Here is a 17,296-nt window from a genome sequence, read left to right as displayed (position 1 = left end):
GAGGTGGAAATGCGATAACCCAGAAAGGAGACGGCTCGTTTGGAGAACACACACTTCTCAGCCTTGACGTATAGGTCATTCTCCAGCAGTCTACCAAGCACCTTGCGTACCAGAGACACATGCGCGGCGTGAGTGGCTGAGTAGATCAGAATGTCATCGATATAAACAACCACTCCCTGCCCGTGCAGGTCCCTGAGAATATCGTCTACAAAGGATTGAAAAATGGCTGGAGCATTTTTTAACCCATACGGCATGACGCAGTACTCATAGTGGCCCGATGTGGTACTAAATGCGGTTTTCCACTCGTCTCCCTTCCGAATACGCACCAGGCTATACGTGCTCCTGAGATCCAATTTTGTGAAGAACTGCGCTCCCTGAAAGGATTCCACTGCCGTAGCAATGAGAGGTAGTGGGTAGCTGAACCCCACTGTGATGGCATTTAGACCTCTATAATCAATACATGGACGCAATCCTCCCTCCTTCTTCTTCACAAAAAAGAAACTCGAGGAGACGGGTGAAATGGAGGACCGAATGTACCCCTGTCCCAGAGACTCCGTGATATATGTCTCCATAGCCAACGTCTCCTCTTGGGGCAATGGGTACACGTGACTCTTGGGAAGCGCAGCGTTACCCTGGAGATCTATCGCACAATCCCTTCCCGGTCGATGTGGTGGTAATTTAGTCGCCTTCTTTTTACTAAAAGCGATTGCCAAATTGGCATACTCGGGGGGAATGCACACTGTGGGACCCTGGTCTGGACTTTCCACCGAGGTGGCACCGACGGAAACTCCCAGACACCTTCCAGAACACTCCTCTGACCACCCCTGGAGAACCCTCTGTTTCCACAAAATTTTAGGATTGTGCCGGGCCAGCCAGGGAATCCCTAATACCACTGGAAACACAGGCGAATCAATAATATAGAGACTGATACGCTCCCTATGATTCCCCTGCGTTACCATGTCCAGTGGGATCGTGGTCTCCCTGACCACCCCGGACCCTAATGGCCGGCTATCTAGGGAGTGCACGGGAAAGGGAGAATCTATCGGCACAAGCGGAACACCTAATTTAATAGCAAGTCCGCGATCCATAAAGTTCCCAGCTGCGCCTGAATCGACTAGCGGCCTATGCTGGGAAGAGGGAAAAAATTTAAGAAAAAAAATCAAGACAAACATGTGACCAACAGGGGGTTCTGGGTGAGTTTGGTGCTGACTCACCTGGGGTGATCGAGAAATGTTCCGCCTGCCATCTCGACTCCCAGACGGACCCCCCCAGCACCGATCGGCCGTGTGTCCTCTCCGACAACAGTTGGTGCAGAGGAAGCCTCCTCCTCTGGTACCCCTCGGCAAAGCCCCTCCCAACTCCATCGAAACAGGAGTGGAGGTGCTGGGTGGTGGAACACACAGGACCCTCTCCGAACGCCCGCAGGCAGCCAGCAGATTGTCCAGTCGGATGGACATGTCAATTAGCTCATCCAATGAAAGAGCGGTGTCCCGACACGCTAGCTCCCTGCGGACGTCCTCCCGGAGACTACACCTGTAGTGGTTGATAAGGGCCCTGTCGTTCCACCCAGATCCTGCTGCCAAGGTACGGAACTCCAACGCGTAATCCTGGGCGCTCCTTTTCTCCTGCCGAAGATGGAATAGTCGTTCTCCCGCCGCTCGGCCATCTGGAGGATGGTCAAACACGGCGCGGAAGCGGGGTAGTGCTCCTTAGCTGAGTCTGGGCCATTCCAAACTGCATTTGCCCACTCCAGAGCACGACCCGTGAGGCAGGAGATGAGGACATTCACCCTCTCCGCTCCCGAGGGAGTAGGTCTGACGGTGGCCAGGTACAGTTCTAGCTGGAGTAAGAACCCCTGGCATCCTGCTGCCGCTCCTTCATAGACCCTCGGGAGCGTAAGACAGAGGGTGCTGGAGTTGGGGAGTCCTGAGGAGAGGGGGGCGAAGGTGGAGAGAGGAGACCGCTTCTCTTCCATCGGTCCATTCTCTCCATCACCAGATCCATCGCCGTTCCGATCCAATGGAGAACGGTGGTGTGATGTAGAACCCTCTCTTCCATCGATGGGAGGGGAGTGGCTGTTGCTCCTGCTGACTCCATTCCTCAGTGGTGCGGGATTCTGTAACGATCTGAGTGTAGTGGGTGAGGAGTCAAGCGCAGGAAGCAGAGTTCAGGTGAGTGCTATTTTAATGCACCGACAAACGGCGAACATAAGCCAACCCTCACGAACACACAGGGCGTAATGAACGAACAAATGCCCCCAAACAGGGGGACTTAAACGGTCCAGGGAAAACCCACAAAATGGGAAAAACACAAACCCATACACGTGCACACAAGTACACTAAAACAGATGGTCACAATAATTAATCCCGCACAAGGAACTTTGCGGGCCGGCTGACTAATAAAGCCTACTACCTAATTCAAAACAGGTGCACTCAATCAACACATAAGGAGGGGGAGGAAATAATCAGTAGCAGCTAGTAGCCTGGCGACTACGACCGACCTCCGAACAGCCACCCGAATGGGAAGGGGAGTGTCCTTCGGTCGGAGTGACAGGTACACATCCGGTGGATAGAGAGCCGTTTAGTATGTTCAACATAGAAGGGCCAAGCACAGGAAGCAGCTCTTTCAGTAGTTTAGTTGGAATAGGGTCCAGTATGCAGCTTGAAGGTTTAGAGGCCATGATTATTTTCATCATTGTGTCAAGAGATATAGTACTAAAACACTTGAGCGTCTCTCTTGATCCTAGGTCCTGGGAGAGTTGTGCAGACTCAGGACAACTGAGCTTTGAAGGAATACGCAGATTTAAAGAGGAGTCCGTAATTTGCTTTCTAATAATCATAATCTTTTCCTCAAAGAAGTTCATGAATTTATCACTGCTAAAGTGAAAGTCATCCTCTCTTGGGGAATGCTGCTTTTTAGTTAGCTTTGCGACAGTATCAAAAAGGAATTTTGGATTGTTCTTATTTTCCTCAATTAAGTTAGAAAAATAGGATGATCGAGCAGCAGTAAGGGCTCTTCGGTACTGCACGGTACTGTCTTTCCAAGCTCGTCGGAAGACTTCCAGTTTGGTGTGATAAATGCTATATATTTGCCTCAATCTCAGATAAATAGGTAGTAGTGCTAGGTTTTACACAGTCAAATATAACAAATATCAATTTTTTTATAAAGAACAGTACAAATTATACATATGGGTCCCAAATATATATATACAGTACCAGTCAAAAAAATGTACACCTACTTATTCAAGGGTTTTTCTTTATTTGTACTATTTTCTACATTGTAGAATAATAGTGAAGAGATCAAAACTATGAAATAACACATAAAATCATGTAGTAACCAAAAAAGTGTTTAACAAATTAAATTATACTTTAGATTCTTCAAAGTACCCTACATTGCCTTGATGACAACTTTGCACACTCTTGGCATTTGCACAACCAGCTGTGAGAACTCCTTCAAGACTGTTGCTTTTCCAGCAGTCTTGAAGGAGTTCCCACATATGCTGAGCACTTGTTGCTTTTCCTTCACCACTGTCAAACTCTTCCCAAACCATATCAACTGGGTTGAGGTCGGGTGATTGTGGAGGCCAGGTCATCTGATGCAGCACTCACTCTCCTTCTTGGTGAAATAGACCTTACACAGCCTGGAGGTGTGTTGGGTCATTGCCCTGTTGAAAAACAAATGATAGACCCACTAAGTGAAAACTAGATTGGATGGTGTATTGCGGCAGAATGCTGTGGTAGCCATGCTGGTTAAGTGTGCCTTGAATTCTAAATAAATCACAGACAGTGTCACCAGCAAAGCACCCCCACACCATCACACCTCCTCCTCCATCTTTCACGGTGGGAACCACACATGCAGAGACCATCCATTCACCTACTCTGCATCTCACAAAGACACAGCGGTTGGAACCAAATATCACAAATTTGGACTCATCGGACCAAAGGACAGATTTTGACAGATCTAATGTCCATTGTTCGTGTTTCTTGGCCCAAGCAAGTCTCTTCTTATTATTGGTGTCCTTTGGTAGTGGTTTCTTTGCAGCAATTTGACCATGAAGGCCAGATTCACGCAGTCTCCTCCGAACAGTTGATGTTGAGATGTGTCTGTTACTTGAACTCTGTGAAGCATTTATTTCGTCTACAACTTCTGAGGCTGGTAACTCTTATGAATTTATCCTCTGCAGCAGAGGTAACTCTGGGTCTTCCTTTCCTGTGGCGATCCTAATGAGAGCCAGTTTCATCATAGTGCTTGATGGTTTTTGCAACTGCACTTGAAAAAACTTTCGAAGTTCTTGAAATGTTCCGTATTGACTGACATTCAAGTCTTAAAGTAATGACGGACTGTTGTTTCTCTTTTCTTATTTGAGTTGTTTTTGCCATAATATGGACTTGGTCTTTTACCAATTAGGGCTATCTTCTGTATACCACCCTTACCTTGTCACAACAAGAAGAAAAACAATTCCACAAATGAACTTTTACCTAGGCACACCTGTTAATTTAAATGCATTCCAGGTGACTAACTCATGAAGCTGGTTGAGAGAATACCAAGAGTGTGCAAAGTTGTCATCAAGGCAAAGAGTGGTGTAACGTTCGTAGTTGGGAGAGAGAGAGGAGGACCAAGGTGCAGTGTGGTAAGTATTCATATTCTCTTTTAATGAAAACAAATATTCGAACAAAAACAACAAAACACGAGAACGAAACGAAAACAGTCCTAAACGGTGAATTACAAACACAGAACAGAAAATAAACACCCACGAAACACAAGTGGGAAAAGGCTACCGAGACAACTAATGACACCTCGGTGGCGGTTCTGGCGCGGGACGTGGACCCCACTCCACCATAGTCTTTGTCCGCCTCCTCAACCACCTCCATGGACTCTATCGAGCGGCGGCGTCGGACTGGGGACCCTAGCAATGTGTCCCGAATGGACAGGAGGTTCTGGCAGCACCGGACAGGCGGGAGTGAAGGACGACTCCGGCAGCACCAGAGTGACAGGCATTCCGGCAGCTCCTGGCTGACGGATGGCTCTGGAAGCTCCTGGCTGACGAACGGCTCTGGCAGCTCCTGGCTGACGGACGGCTCTGGAAGCTCCTGGCTGACGGACGGCTCTGGCAGCTCCTGGCTGACGGACGGCTCTGGCAGCTCCTGGCTGGCGGACGGCTCTGGTAGCTCCTGGCGGACGGGCGACTCTGGTAGCTCCGGACAGACGGGCGACTCTGCCAGCTCCGGACAGACGGGCGACTCTGCCAGCTCAGGACAGACGGGAGACTCTGGCAGCACAGGACATATGGGAGACTCTGGCAGCTTAGGACAAACTGGGAGACTCTGCATAGCTCAGGACAGACGGGAGACTCTGGCAGCGCTGGGCATGAGGAAGACTCTGACAGCACTGGACAGGCGGGAGCACCTGTAGGGAAGAGACGGAGAGACAGCCTGGTGCGAGGGGCTGCCACCGGAGGGCTGGTACGTGGAGGCGGCACCGGATAGACCGGACCGTGGAGGCGCACTGCCTGCCCAACCCTACCTGTCTGAATGCTCCCCGTAGCCAGGCCAGTGCGGCGAGGTGGAATAGTCCGCACTGGGCTGTGCTGGCGAACCGGGGACACCATGCATAGGGCGGGTGCCATGTACCCCGGCCCGAGGAGACGCACTGGAGACCAGATGCGCTGAGTCGGCTTCATGGCAACTGGCTCGATGCCCAACCTAGCCCGGCCAATACGAGGCGCTGCTATGTACCGCACCGGGCAATGCCTGCGCACCGGGGACACCGTGCACCTCACGGCATAACACGGTACCTGCCCGGTCCCTCTCTCTCCACGGTAAGCACGGGAAGTTGACACAGGTCTCCTACCTGACTTCGCCACACTCCCCATGGGCTCCCCCCAAGAAATGTTTGGGGCTGCCTCTCGTGCTTCCAACTGCCTCCTCATACCACTGCCTCTCGGCTTTCGATGCCTCCAGCTCAGCCTTGGGGCGGCGATATTCTCCGGCCTGTGCCCAGGGTCCCTTGCCGTCCTTGCTGCTGCTGCTGCTACTGGCTGTTACCATGCTGCTTGGTCCTTTGGTGGTGGGTGTTTCTGTAACGTTCGTCGTTGGGAGAGAGAGAGGAGGACCAAGATGAAGCGTGGTAAGTATTCATATTCTCTTTTAAAGAAAACAAATACTCGAACAAAAACAACAAAACACGAGAACGAAACAAAAACAGTCCTTAACGGTGAAATACAAACACAGAACAGAAAATAAACACCCACGAAACATAAGTGGGAAAAGGCTACCTAAGTATGATTCTCGATCAGAGACAACTAACGACACCTGCCTCTGATTGAGAACCATTCCAGGCAAACACAACATAAAAAACTGAACATAGACAACCCACCCAACTCACGCCCTGACCATACTAAAGCAAAGACAAATCAAAGGAACTAAGGTCAGAACGTGACAGGTGGCTATTTTGAAGAATCTCAAATCTAAAATATATTTTGATTTGTTTAACACTTTTTTTAGCACATGATTCCATATGTGTTACTTCATAGTTTTGATGTCTTCACTATTATTATACAATGTAGAAAATATTTTTTAAAATAAAGAAAGACCCTTGAATAAGTAGGTGTGTCCAAATGTGACTAGTACTGTATATATATATATATATATATATATATATATATATATATATAGTTGTATTTGTATTTTGTTGTATTTTCTGTATTTTACATGCCATTTTCGAATTGTATTGCACTGTAATGAGAATGGTATTGATATTATTGTGTAATTTATCTAATAATCACTGATTGAAAATACAAATAATTACCAATCCATCAGTTTTCTTGCATAAACTTAACTGCATTAAAGAGCATTGGGATGCCATGATTCTCTCCACTTAGTGAGTTCTCTGTCTGCTAACCTGATAAAATAATGGTCAATAAATACATCTGTCTGTTGTCTGAACCAATGTTTTGACTCATTTTCGTGTTTATTTGAGTTCATGGCCTTGGGCAGTGGTGGAAAAAGTACTCAATTGTCATACTTTAAAAAAGGTAAAAATACCTTAATAGAAAATGACTCAAGTATAAGTGAAAGTCACCTAGTAAAATACTACTTGAGTAAAAGTCGAAAAGTATTTGGTTTTATGTATCAAAAGTGAATTGAATAGCTAAAATGTACTTAAGTATCAAAAGTTAAAGTCAAAGTATAAATCGTTTCAAATTCATTTTATTAAGAAAACCAGAGGGCACAATTTTTTATATTTTTTATTGATGGATAGCCAGGGGCACACTTCAACACTCAGACATCATTTACAAATGAAGCATTTGTGTTTGATGAGTCTGCCAGATCAGAAGCAGTAGATGACCAGGGATGTTCTCTTGATAAGTATATGAATTGGACCATTTTCCTGTCAAAATGTAACGAGTACTTTTGGTGTCAGGGAAAATGTATGGAGTAAAAAGTATATTGTTTTCTTTAGGAATGTAGTGAAGTACAAGTAAAAGTTGGCAAAAATAGAAATGGTAAAGTAAAGTACAGATACCCCAAAAAAACTACTTATGTAGTACTTTGAAGTCGTTTTACTTTAGTACTTTACACCACAGGCCTTCGGCAATAATTCTACCCAGAAAATTGTGATGAGCTGTTACCCACTCAGATCTTACTTTCTTTAGGGCAGTGGCCTACATCGAAACGGAAAATAAATGTGACATTGGTAACCGATTTTGTTACAATTGTATCATGATTTGTTACGCCTTGGTGCGACTTGCCGTTGGTTACAATATATCATCACGAACTTGGTTTGAAGAGTGAACACATGTTCTTTTTAATTTTGTCACATTCAGTTGACATCTGGCCGGTTAGCTCAGTTGGTTAGAGCGTCGTGCTAATAACGCGAAGGTCGCGGGTTCGATACCCGTACTGGCCATACATTTTTGGCTAAAATCGCAAAGTAGGCTCGATAAATTTGAGGTTGAAAGTTCATTGCCTACGGGTAACTCATTTATCACATCATGTTGAATACAACATCTGGTTTGTAAACAATTGAATTAAACACACTAGATTAGGGGTACATAAATTAATTTCATTAAATTTATCGGAATTGTCATTCATTTAGGAAAATAGAGCTACCGGCAACTCATTTACATTCCATCCGATAAAACAGAGTTGCTTCACGGATTTTTACCAACGCGGATTACTCAAGCAAAGGCCGTTAGTTTAGAAACTGTCAAACCAGAATTGCATGATCTGTGGATTTACTCATGTCACAAAAGGGAGGTAACGTTAGCCTACTATGTTACCGGAAAAGTCGTACGCATGTGCAAATAGTTCAAGCAGCTGCGTTTTTTTTATTTTGCTCCCGTCAAACTGTGTCAATTTATTCCAGTGTCCTTTATTGTTAGAACATTTATGAAGGAACGAAAGCATATAATTTAGATTGTTACTGGAATGGATGATTGATCAACTCGGAAAGGTGTTGTCAATATACCCGACGTTGTTAAAAAGTAAAGTACAAGAAAAATCCACCTATTGTCTCGGGGAAGCCCCTCTTGGAAATCCCCTGTAATTGTCGGAATTATATATTTCCAAATTCAGATGAGGCACATCCTTAGGCTACTTAGTTGACATCCTCAACCTAATCTTGAAGACATGTTGCATAACCTACGAACACAAACTCTGTCGAACTAACAGAATCATTTCAGAAGCTGATGGAATATTGAAGATTTTTCCCCATCCACATCTGTCAGAAGCAACAGCGATAAATGACCTCTGGAATAAGGAACATGACTGGAATAAAGAACACGATGGATGTCGATTTGGATAATGATACGCTGAAATCAAAAATACGGAGCTGCCATACATTGACTACTTTTTACCACGAAACTCGGCTGGAGATTGACACATTAAGTAAGAAAATCAAGAAAAGGGACAATTTAATCGCAGATTTGAAGGCTAGGTTAGGCAAATACGAAAACACCTGTATCAATGTGGAAGGGTATGACCCTGTTGTCATAGCACCGGCCGAATCTTTGCTGGAAAGTTTATGCAAAGAAATCTGCAAGCTGAAGCTCAAATTGAAAGACACAGAAATGAATGCGGTTCAGCAAGCAGAGTTGAGACAACAAGTGAGTAGAATTTACTGTATGTTATGTGTTCTTAATGTGTATCATGTGCATTTAATGTTTAGGCTAAACCTGTGAAACATAGTTGTGCTTTTTAATATTAGGTTATAGCCCTACTTAATTTCAAAGTCTGCTCTGCAAGTATTAAAACGATCATTGATGACATATATATATATATGTATATGTATATATATATATATATATATATATATATATATATATATATATATATATATATATATATATATATATATATATATGACCACACCATTCCTATATGCACTTGGTCTATTGGGAAGACTATTAGTGTAGGCCTAACCTAACCACCAAACTTGCCAACCAGGCTTGATAAAAATGTCCCTGCTTCAAAACCACCTTGCAGTACAGAGAGGATGTTGCTATAGCAAAAACTTTTTTTCCATTTCAATGTGAACAACTACAGCGGTGCAGGTGTCAGTGTTGTTTCGCCTTAACTTCATAAAACAAACACATCTGTGTCAGATACAAGTCATAATTCAACACAATAAAACATTCCAAAAAGCTATATTGTCCATCAATAATAATAATCTATATTTTTGAAGTATCTTCTGCATTTGACACACATTTGACACTGAAGCCTATTCTATTATTTTCTCCCACCCCTGAAGGAGATACAGAGGTTGCAACAGCTGCTGAGGGAGATGGAGCGAGAGCTGGAGAGTGTGATCCGTCAATCAGACCACGAGAAGGACCAGGATATCCAGAGGCTCCGCTCTGCCCTGGCCGAGAGGGACCGTGCCCAGGCCACCCGTGCCGTCCTGTGCACCTCGCTGGCTGGAGAGGCCGACCAGCTCCGGGGCCAACTGGGAGCCACAGTCAGGGTGTGTCAGGAGTTACTGGGCCGACTAGAGAGAGAGAAGGGAGGAGAGAGAGTGACGGAGGAGGTGAAAATGCAGCAGAAGGCAAAAGAGGTGTGTATGAAGGTTGTATAATTAAGCAATAAGGCCCGAGGAGATGTGGTATACGGCCAATATAGCCCGGCTAAGGGCAGTTCTAGACACAGCCCTTAGCCGTGGTATATTGGCCATATACCACAAACCCCCGAGGTGCCTTATTGCTATTGATATCTGCATTCAGGGCTTGACTCACCCAGTTTATAATAAGTGTGTAATAGCATAGTTATCAAGCACTTTTATCCAAGGCAAATTATAGTTAACCCCTTACACTCGTGGGAATTGGCCTAAAGATAGGGCTAAGTTGAAATGTTTCTTACAGAAGATATATGAAAAGCACATGCATAAACAGGGTAGCAATCAAAAGGGGAACAGTTTGGAGATTATGGGAAAAATAAATATTAGACTAAAGGGTGAGGACAAAACAGTTAATCTGACACAAGACTGAATCCAAACATTACACTGTTGATTTTATGTGCGTTTTAAATTTACTGTACTTTTTGCCGCCGTTGTTGAATACGAACTCTGAAAATGCTCTGGATACATTCAGTAACACGATAAGAACATTCACGGTAAATTTGGGGTAGGTGCAACATAAGACAAAGAAATGACAAGTGAGAGGTCTAGCTGGTGTCTCCATGTGGAAGCACACCTCTCCAAAGTGCGCACAGTTCCGACGTAATATCCTACGTAATTGTTTACGTATATGCGTGTGTCTGTACCTTCCGAGCTACTATGCCTGTTGTATCAATATATTTTGACGATATTCTAAATCGCAATCCGGTCAGGTGGGCATGATTTGAAAGCGTGTTCTATTGCTAGCTAAATTACGAAATACGATCTTACAAGTGTTAGGCTTTCACAAGGCAAGTCAGAGAAGCAAATACACATTTTGGTGCGATTATAAAATAATCACGAGTGCATTTAGATGCGTGTTCCCTGCCAAATTTCGTCACAATACGCCATGTCATCTTGTAACTAACTGTACATCAAACATTGTGATCATAATCGTTGGCACTGTATATCACGTGAGTTTTATGATATGGAATGGGGAAGTGCACATTTGAACTAAGGGGTGTTTGGCTTGCTTGTGTGACATCAAAGTGGTATTATAATCCTCAATGTCTCATCTTTCAAAATACATTGAGTCCTCTTTATTTATAGCATTTCCCTCACTCAGACAACATTTGCGGGAGAGATGGGGATAACTTATTGTCACGCGCGGTGTTCAAGTTCAGTCAAAACCAGTACTGCGCTGGGAAGCAGAGACCTTTCATTTTGACTTCACATATAGCATGTTACTGTACAGCCACTGTGTTCCAATTTAGGCATTTATCATCACCCATATCTGCTATTTTGAACCTGTAGACGGGTACGAGTGTAAATAGCTAACTCATATCCACAAACTGTGTATATACTGAATGTTATATTCAGTATATGTGGCCTATGCGGGAATCTAAACCAAAAGCCCACAATCCTGGGGTTGCAAGCACTAAACTCCAACTGAGAGAGGAGAACAGCAGTATCTACATCCGAGCTACAACTCCATCGGCAATTTACGTATTTTCAATGTCTTGTGCTCACTGGGAAGAGCACTGTAACTGTCTTTCAAACATAACAATGAAAGCAATGAAAAAGAGGTGTGTGTACTAAAGCATTTGGAATCGCTCTGTGTCTGCCATTATGTGCTTTTCAGTCAAGTTATTTGTGTTTGTTTCTGTTGGATTTCTAAATGGAAAGTATCATTTTGAGCTCTTGTTTCCCCTTTTCATGGTCAGATATTGGATTATACGGAAGCTGGTCGCGTTGACATTCGAGTCAGCAAACTCCAAGAAGAGAACCAAAAGCTAACTCAAAGAGTGGCATATGTAAGCAGGAGCACACTGTATAAACCCCATTCTACCCACATGAAAAAAATACTATAGTATACTATGGTATTCACTGTTTTTGTAGACTTTACAGCACTATGCACAGCAGTGCACACTACAGTGAATACTGTAGTATTGAATATACATGACTCTAGTATACTGTACTATTTACAGTTTATTAAAGTATAAATACTATAGTAAAGAAACTGTAGTACACATAAACTGTAGTAATTACTGTCATGTTTTTGCAGACTGTAGTTATCCAACATTGTCATAGCATATGGGCTATCAGAACCAAAGTTGAACAGCCTTCTGTGTGTGTGTTTGTGTGAAGCTATGTGTGCGCAAGTGTGTGCACATGTTTTTGACTAATGTCTCCCTCTTCCCCTCCCTCCCTCCCTCCTTAATTTTCCCAGGTGGAAGGTCTAAACTCCAAATGGCAAAAGTATGACTCGAGCAGGGAACAGTATGTGAGGTACCTGTGTCAGAAGCTGAATGAATCTAGTGCCCTGGCTGTTTCCTCCAGCCCTGCTCCAGGTATGGGGCATAGGTTAGGGCCCAGACCTACACAAGAGCCTGGGCCTGGCCTGGACTTGTTCCCAGAGTTGGCCTCAGCCAAAGCTGGTTTGCTCCAGCAGGAGATAGCCAGGCTCAACGGCCTACTGGAGGAGAAGTTGGGGGACTGTGGGAGGTTGGGGAGAGAGCTGGATGAGAGCAGGAGACGATACAAGGACCGTATCCAGATGCTAGAGCAACAGGTTAGTGTGGTCTAGGATCGTCTGACTCCTCTCTCTTTCAATTTCTCTTTCTTTCTCTCTCTCACGTTCTCTATCTTTATTTTTCTCTTTCTATCTCTCTGTTTGTTTGTCCCTCTGTCTCCCCACTCTTGCTCTCCCTCTTCCATCTCTCTCTCTCTCTGACACGTACACATCAGAAACATATCCCTCTCTCTTTCTCACACACACACCCTCACCCTTTCCCTCTCTTCTTCACAGGTTCTCATCTACACAGATGACTTTAACTCGGAGCGGGCAGACAGGGAGAGAGCGCAGGGCAGGATCCAGGACCTGCAAGAGGAATTATCTCGACTACAGGAGCAGCTACACACACAGGCACAGGTGAGGCCACACACACACACACAGTCATTACTAACATACATTACACACAAACGTGTTACAGGAGTAAAATAAATAGCCATGAAAGGAAGCTTTTATGTCCCTCCCCTAATTTGCCATGAATTTCAGAATTGAGGATACAATGACGTTTCGACAGACATGTTCTTCATACAGTTCGCTAACGGCTAATAAGATACAGTATTTGTATTTATTAGGGATCCCCATTAGCTGTTGCCAAGGCAGCAGCTACTCTTCCTGGAGTCCAAACACATTAAGGCACTTACATTACATATAAAGCAAAGATAAAATAGTACATCATAAAACATTATTACACCACTACATATCTACAATACAAAATGTATAATACAACAATACAACAATATTACAATGTACGTGTGTGTAAAGTGGGTGTGCTAGGGCTTGTGTGCGTATGCGTGTGTCTGTACTTTTGTGTGTGTCTCTTCACACTCCCCGCTGTTCCATAAGGTGTATTTGTACTTGTTTTTAAAATCTGATTATACTGCTTGCATCAGTTACCTGATGTGGAATAGAGTTCCATGTAGTCATGGCTTTATGTAGTACTGTGTGCCTCCCATAGTCTGTTCTGGACTTTGGGATTGTGAAAAGACCTCTGGTGGCATGTCTTGTGGGGTATGCATGTGTGTCTGAGCTGTGTGCTACTAGTTTAAACAGACAGCTCGGTACATTCAGCTTGTCAACACTTCTTACAAAACCAAGTAGTGATGAAGTAAATCTCTCTTCCACTTTGAGCCATGAGAGATTGACATGCATATCATTAATGTTAGCTCCCTGTGTACGTTTAAGGGCCAGCCGTGCTGCCCTGTTCTGAGCCAATTGTAAGTCCCTCTTTGTTGCACCTGACCACACAACTGAACAGTAGTCCAAGTGAGACAAAATTAAGGCCTGTAAGACCTGCCTTGTTGATAGTGTTGTTGAGAAGGCAGAGCAGCGCTTTAGACTTCTCCCCATCTTAGACCGTCGTGAGACAGGTTAGTTTTACCCTACTGATGATGTGTTGTTGCAATAGTAATTGCAGGGTTGGCCTGTAGTTCGCTAACGGATATTACGTTACAGTATTTGTATTTATTAGGGATCCCCATTAGCTGTTGCCAAGGCAGCAGCTACTCTTCCTGGAGTCCAAACACATTAAGGCACTTACATTACATATAAAGCAAAGATAAAATAGTACATCATAAAACATTATTACACCACTACATATCTACAATACAAAATGTATAATACAACAATATTACAATGTACGTGTGTGTAAAGTGGGTGTGCTAGCGCTTGTATGCGTGTGTCAGTACCTTCCGAGCTACTATGCCTGTTGTATCAATATATTTTGATGATAACTGTCAAACAGTTTAGTCACCTCAACTTACTCAATTTCCACATTATTCATTACAAGATCTCGTTGAGGTTTAGGGTTTAGTGAATGACTTATCCCAATACAATGCTTTTAGTTGTAGAAATATTTAGGACTAACTTATTCCTTGCCACCCATTCTGAAACTCACTGCAGCTTTTTGTTAAGTGTTGCAGTCATTTCAGTCGCTGTAGTACCTAACGCATATAGTGTTGAGTCATCCGCATACATATACACACTGGTTTTACATGTCATTGGTAAAGATTGTGAAAAGTAAGGGGCCTAGACAGCTGCCCTGGGGAATTCCTGATTCGACCTGGATTATGTTGGATATCTGGATGATGTGTTTTGTTAGACAGGTACCTCTTTATCCACAATATAGCAGGGGTTGTAAAGCCATAACACATATGTTTTTCCAGCAGCAGACTATGATCGATAATGTCAAAAGCAGCACTGAAGTCTAACAAGACGGCCCTCACATTATTTTATCATCAATTTCTCTTAGACAATCATCAGTCATTTGTGTAAGTGCTGTGCATGTTGAATGTCTTTCCCTATAAGTGTGCTGAAAGTCTGTTGTCAATTTGTTTACTGTAAAATAGCATTGTATCGGGTCAAAAAAGTTTACTATGGTTTGGTAACAGGCTGATTGGTCAGCTATCACATTAGGGAACAACAAAGAGCACTTCTCTAAAATAATAATAATGCTATAATGATCATTTTATTTATTTGGAGTGTTTCATACATTATCCTCAAAGTGCTACTATGCCTAGTTAGGCTATGGGAAGGAACACTTTTACTCATGATCATCATTCATTTATCTTCCAGAGCCCTACTAGAGATGCCAACTCCACGTGCCGAGTCCATAAAGGACACCGGATCTCCCCACGCATGAGCACGGACTCGACCGAATCACTGCTGAGGAACAGCGCCAATCCACATGTGACAAAAATCAAAAACTAAAAGTGGGCCTTGACATGGGGCGGCGTCAGCGGTAATTAGCACCCAGTCCCACCTGGACAAAGTGCGTCAGGCTATGAGCTCCGGCGTGAAGTTTCCCCTAGGTACAGCTATAGGATAATCTTCCGTTCCCCAATCCAAACCATAAAGTGGGGAAAATGCAAAACTGACCCAACATCTAGGGGCAACTTTGCCCTACTCCCAAGCTATGAGAGTTACTGCCCCTCCCACCCCATGGGGGTGTTAAGACAAATATCGCTAACTGACGATAATTAAGCACTGAAAAAAAGCACTACATGCACCCTAAGAAGGGTTAGGACCGGGGAGCTTAGAAAACTGACTAGTTCAACTGGGTTGTGTTCATTAGGCACTAAATGGAAGAAAATGGACTGGAACAGGGACTTCAGACGCTACCATGCTTTTTGGTTGTTAAAAGACTGAATCGAATAGATTAGCGATGCAGAGTTGGAGTGTCAGTACTAGCTTGGTGGTCGTAGTGGGAGAAATAGTGCTAGCACTTTATTTTACAGTACATAAAAGACCAGGTATTTACCAGGATACTACATGGTAAAATGATAACACAGTAGTGACTTTGAATTATCTGTTTCCTTCGGATTCGTAACAACAAACACCACTGGCCACCATTTGAATGGGTTGTTCCTTGAAGGAAATGCCATAAAGTACCCATTGTTACCATATAATTTCAGAGTAAATACCTGATAAATACCAGTTGAAAAAGTAAGTAAGTGTAAAATATTTTTTTGTGAAATACCTTTGGTTTGGCAAGATGAAGCGATTTCCAGTGCAAACCCACTCATGTTTGACTACATGATCCATATGAATTATCACATGATACTGCATGGTTGTGTTTCTGTGTGGAGATGGTTGATTGCGTGGTCTGTAGAAAATATAGATGGGAAATTGGATGTTAATTACGATATTTGAATGTCACATACCTCAATTCAATATTCCGGCATCAAATTGTTAATCTGTTGCACTTTCCTAACCTGTTTACCAAAGTTGTCATTAATGCACATATTTTTTTTTTTTTGATTTATTGGATTTGAAATACATAAGCTTCTTTCCGGTTGAAGATACTGTAATAATGTTGTCTGTCATTAGCATGGCGCTATTTGTTGTACTGTATATTTGTATGTTGTTCACGTTTTGAGTAAGTAATCTATTTTCAATTTAACCTATAGATGTTGACCTATGTTATTTGTGCCTGGAAATATGTATTCACAGTATTATATATGATTGAATATTTATTTGCTATTCGTGGGGCTTTTTCAAATGGGCAAATCTTTATAGTGCTGTGTCAAAATGAATATCACATAATATGTTTTGAGGTGTCGTCTGAATCCTGGTACACCTAAGCAGAATGTTTCCCAAATCCTGGTAAGACAAGACAGTGTGGGAGACAAATTCTCCGCAACATGGCAACCTTAAAAAAAGTGACATTTGAAACTACATTTGGAGAAATTACCTCCGAACTGACACAAGTTTTATTTTTCTAGAAGCCATTGATTTATAAACATCAAAATGTGATTATCTGTTTTAACCTGTTTAATTGAAAGGATATTTTTGTAATAAAAAAAAATGTTGTTTGACCAATCATGTGGAGTGTTTGTGATACAAACCAGACAACATCTCAGCTTGAGGAACTTTTGTTGGATTTTAGTTTGCTTGGTGGATAACTGCCAGTCAAGTTATAGTTTGGGGTGCAGAGTCATGAGGAGTGACAGTGTGAGACAGCGAGGGGCTCTGACCATAGAAACTCAGGTCCCACAGTGTGTGTGTGTGTGTGTGTGTGTGTGTGTGTGTGTGTGTGTGTGTGTGTGTGTGTGTGTGTGTGTGTGTGTGTGTGTGTGTGTGTGTGTGTGTGTGTGTGTGTGTGTGTGTGTGTGTGTGTGTGTGTGTGTGTGTGTGTGT

At 43.4% G+C, this 17,296-nt stretch overlaps 1 protein-coding gene and 1 non-coding gene across 2 annotated transcripts; both read left to right on the top strand.

The window, feature by feature from the left end:
* Positions 1–7,834: 7,834 nt before the first annotated feature.
* On the top strand, positions 7,835–7,908 carry trnai-aau. Its single transcript has one exon. It is a non-coding gene; the product is annotated as a tRNA-Ile (tRNA).
* Positions 7,909–8,298: 390 nt separating this feature from the next.
* LOC124013412 (TNFAIP3-interacting protein 2-like) lies at positions 8,299–16,978 on the top strand. The gene is made up of 6 exons (XM_046327756.1): positions 8,299–9,106; positions 9,751–10,053; positions 11,814–11,903; positions 12,320–12,661; positions 12,899–13,021; positions 15,233–16,978. The coding sequence occupies exons 1-6, from the start codon at positions 8,744–8,746 to the stop codon at positions 15,365–15,367; spliced, it is 1,356 nt and encodes a 451-aa protein (XP_046183712.1). The 5' UTR covers positions 8,299–8,743; the 3' UTR covers positions 15,368–16,978.
* Positions 16,979–17,296: the final 318 nt, after the last annotated feature.

The sequence above is a fragment of the Oncorhynchus gorbuscha genome, linkage group LG24 (assembly GCF_021184085.1).
Source record: "Oncorhynchus gorbuscha isolate QuinsamMale2020 ecotype Even-year linkage group LG24, OgorEven_v1.0, whole genome shotgun sequence".
NCBI lineage: Eukaryota > Metazoa > Chordata > Actinopteri > Salmoniformes > Salmonidae > Oncorhynchus > Oncorhynchus gorbuscha.
The sequence above is the reverse complement of the archived record's forward strand: the minus strand, read 5'-3'. Positions and strand labels throughout refer to the sequence as shown.

Bases quoted from the DNA above. Each gene is read 5' to 3' on its own strand.
- LOC124013412 (XM_046327756.1), top strand. From the start codon at position 8,744: ATGACCTCTGGAATAAGGAACATGACTGGAATAAAGAACACGATGGAT. The intron at 11,904-12,319 runs GTAAGCAGGAGC...TAATTTTCCCAG, and splicing joins TAACTCAAAGAGTGGCATAT to GTGGAAGGTCTAAACTCCAA. The intron at 12,662-12,898 runs GTTAGTGTGGTC...TCTTCTTCACAG, and splicing joins TCCAGATGCTAGAGCAACAG to GTTCTCATCTACACAGATGA.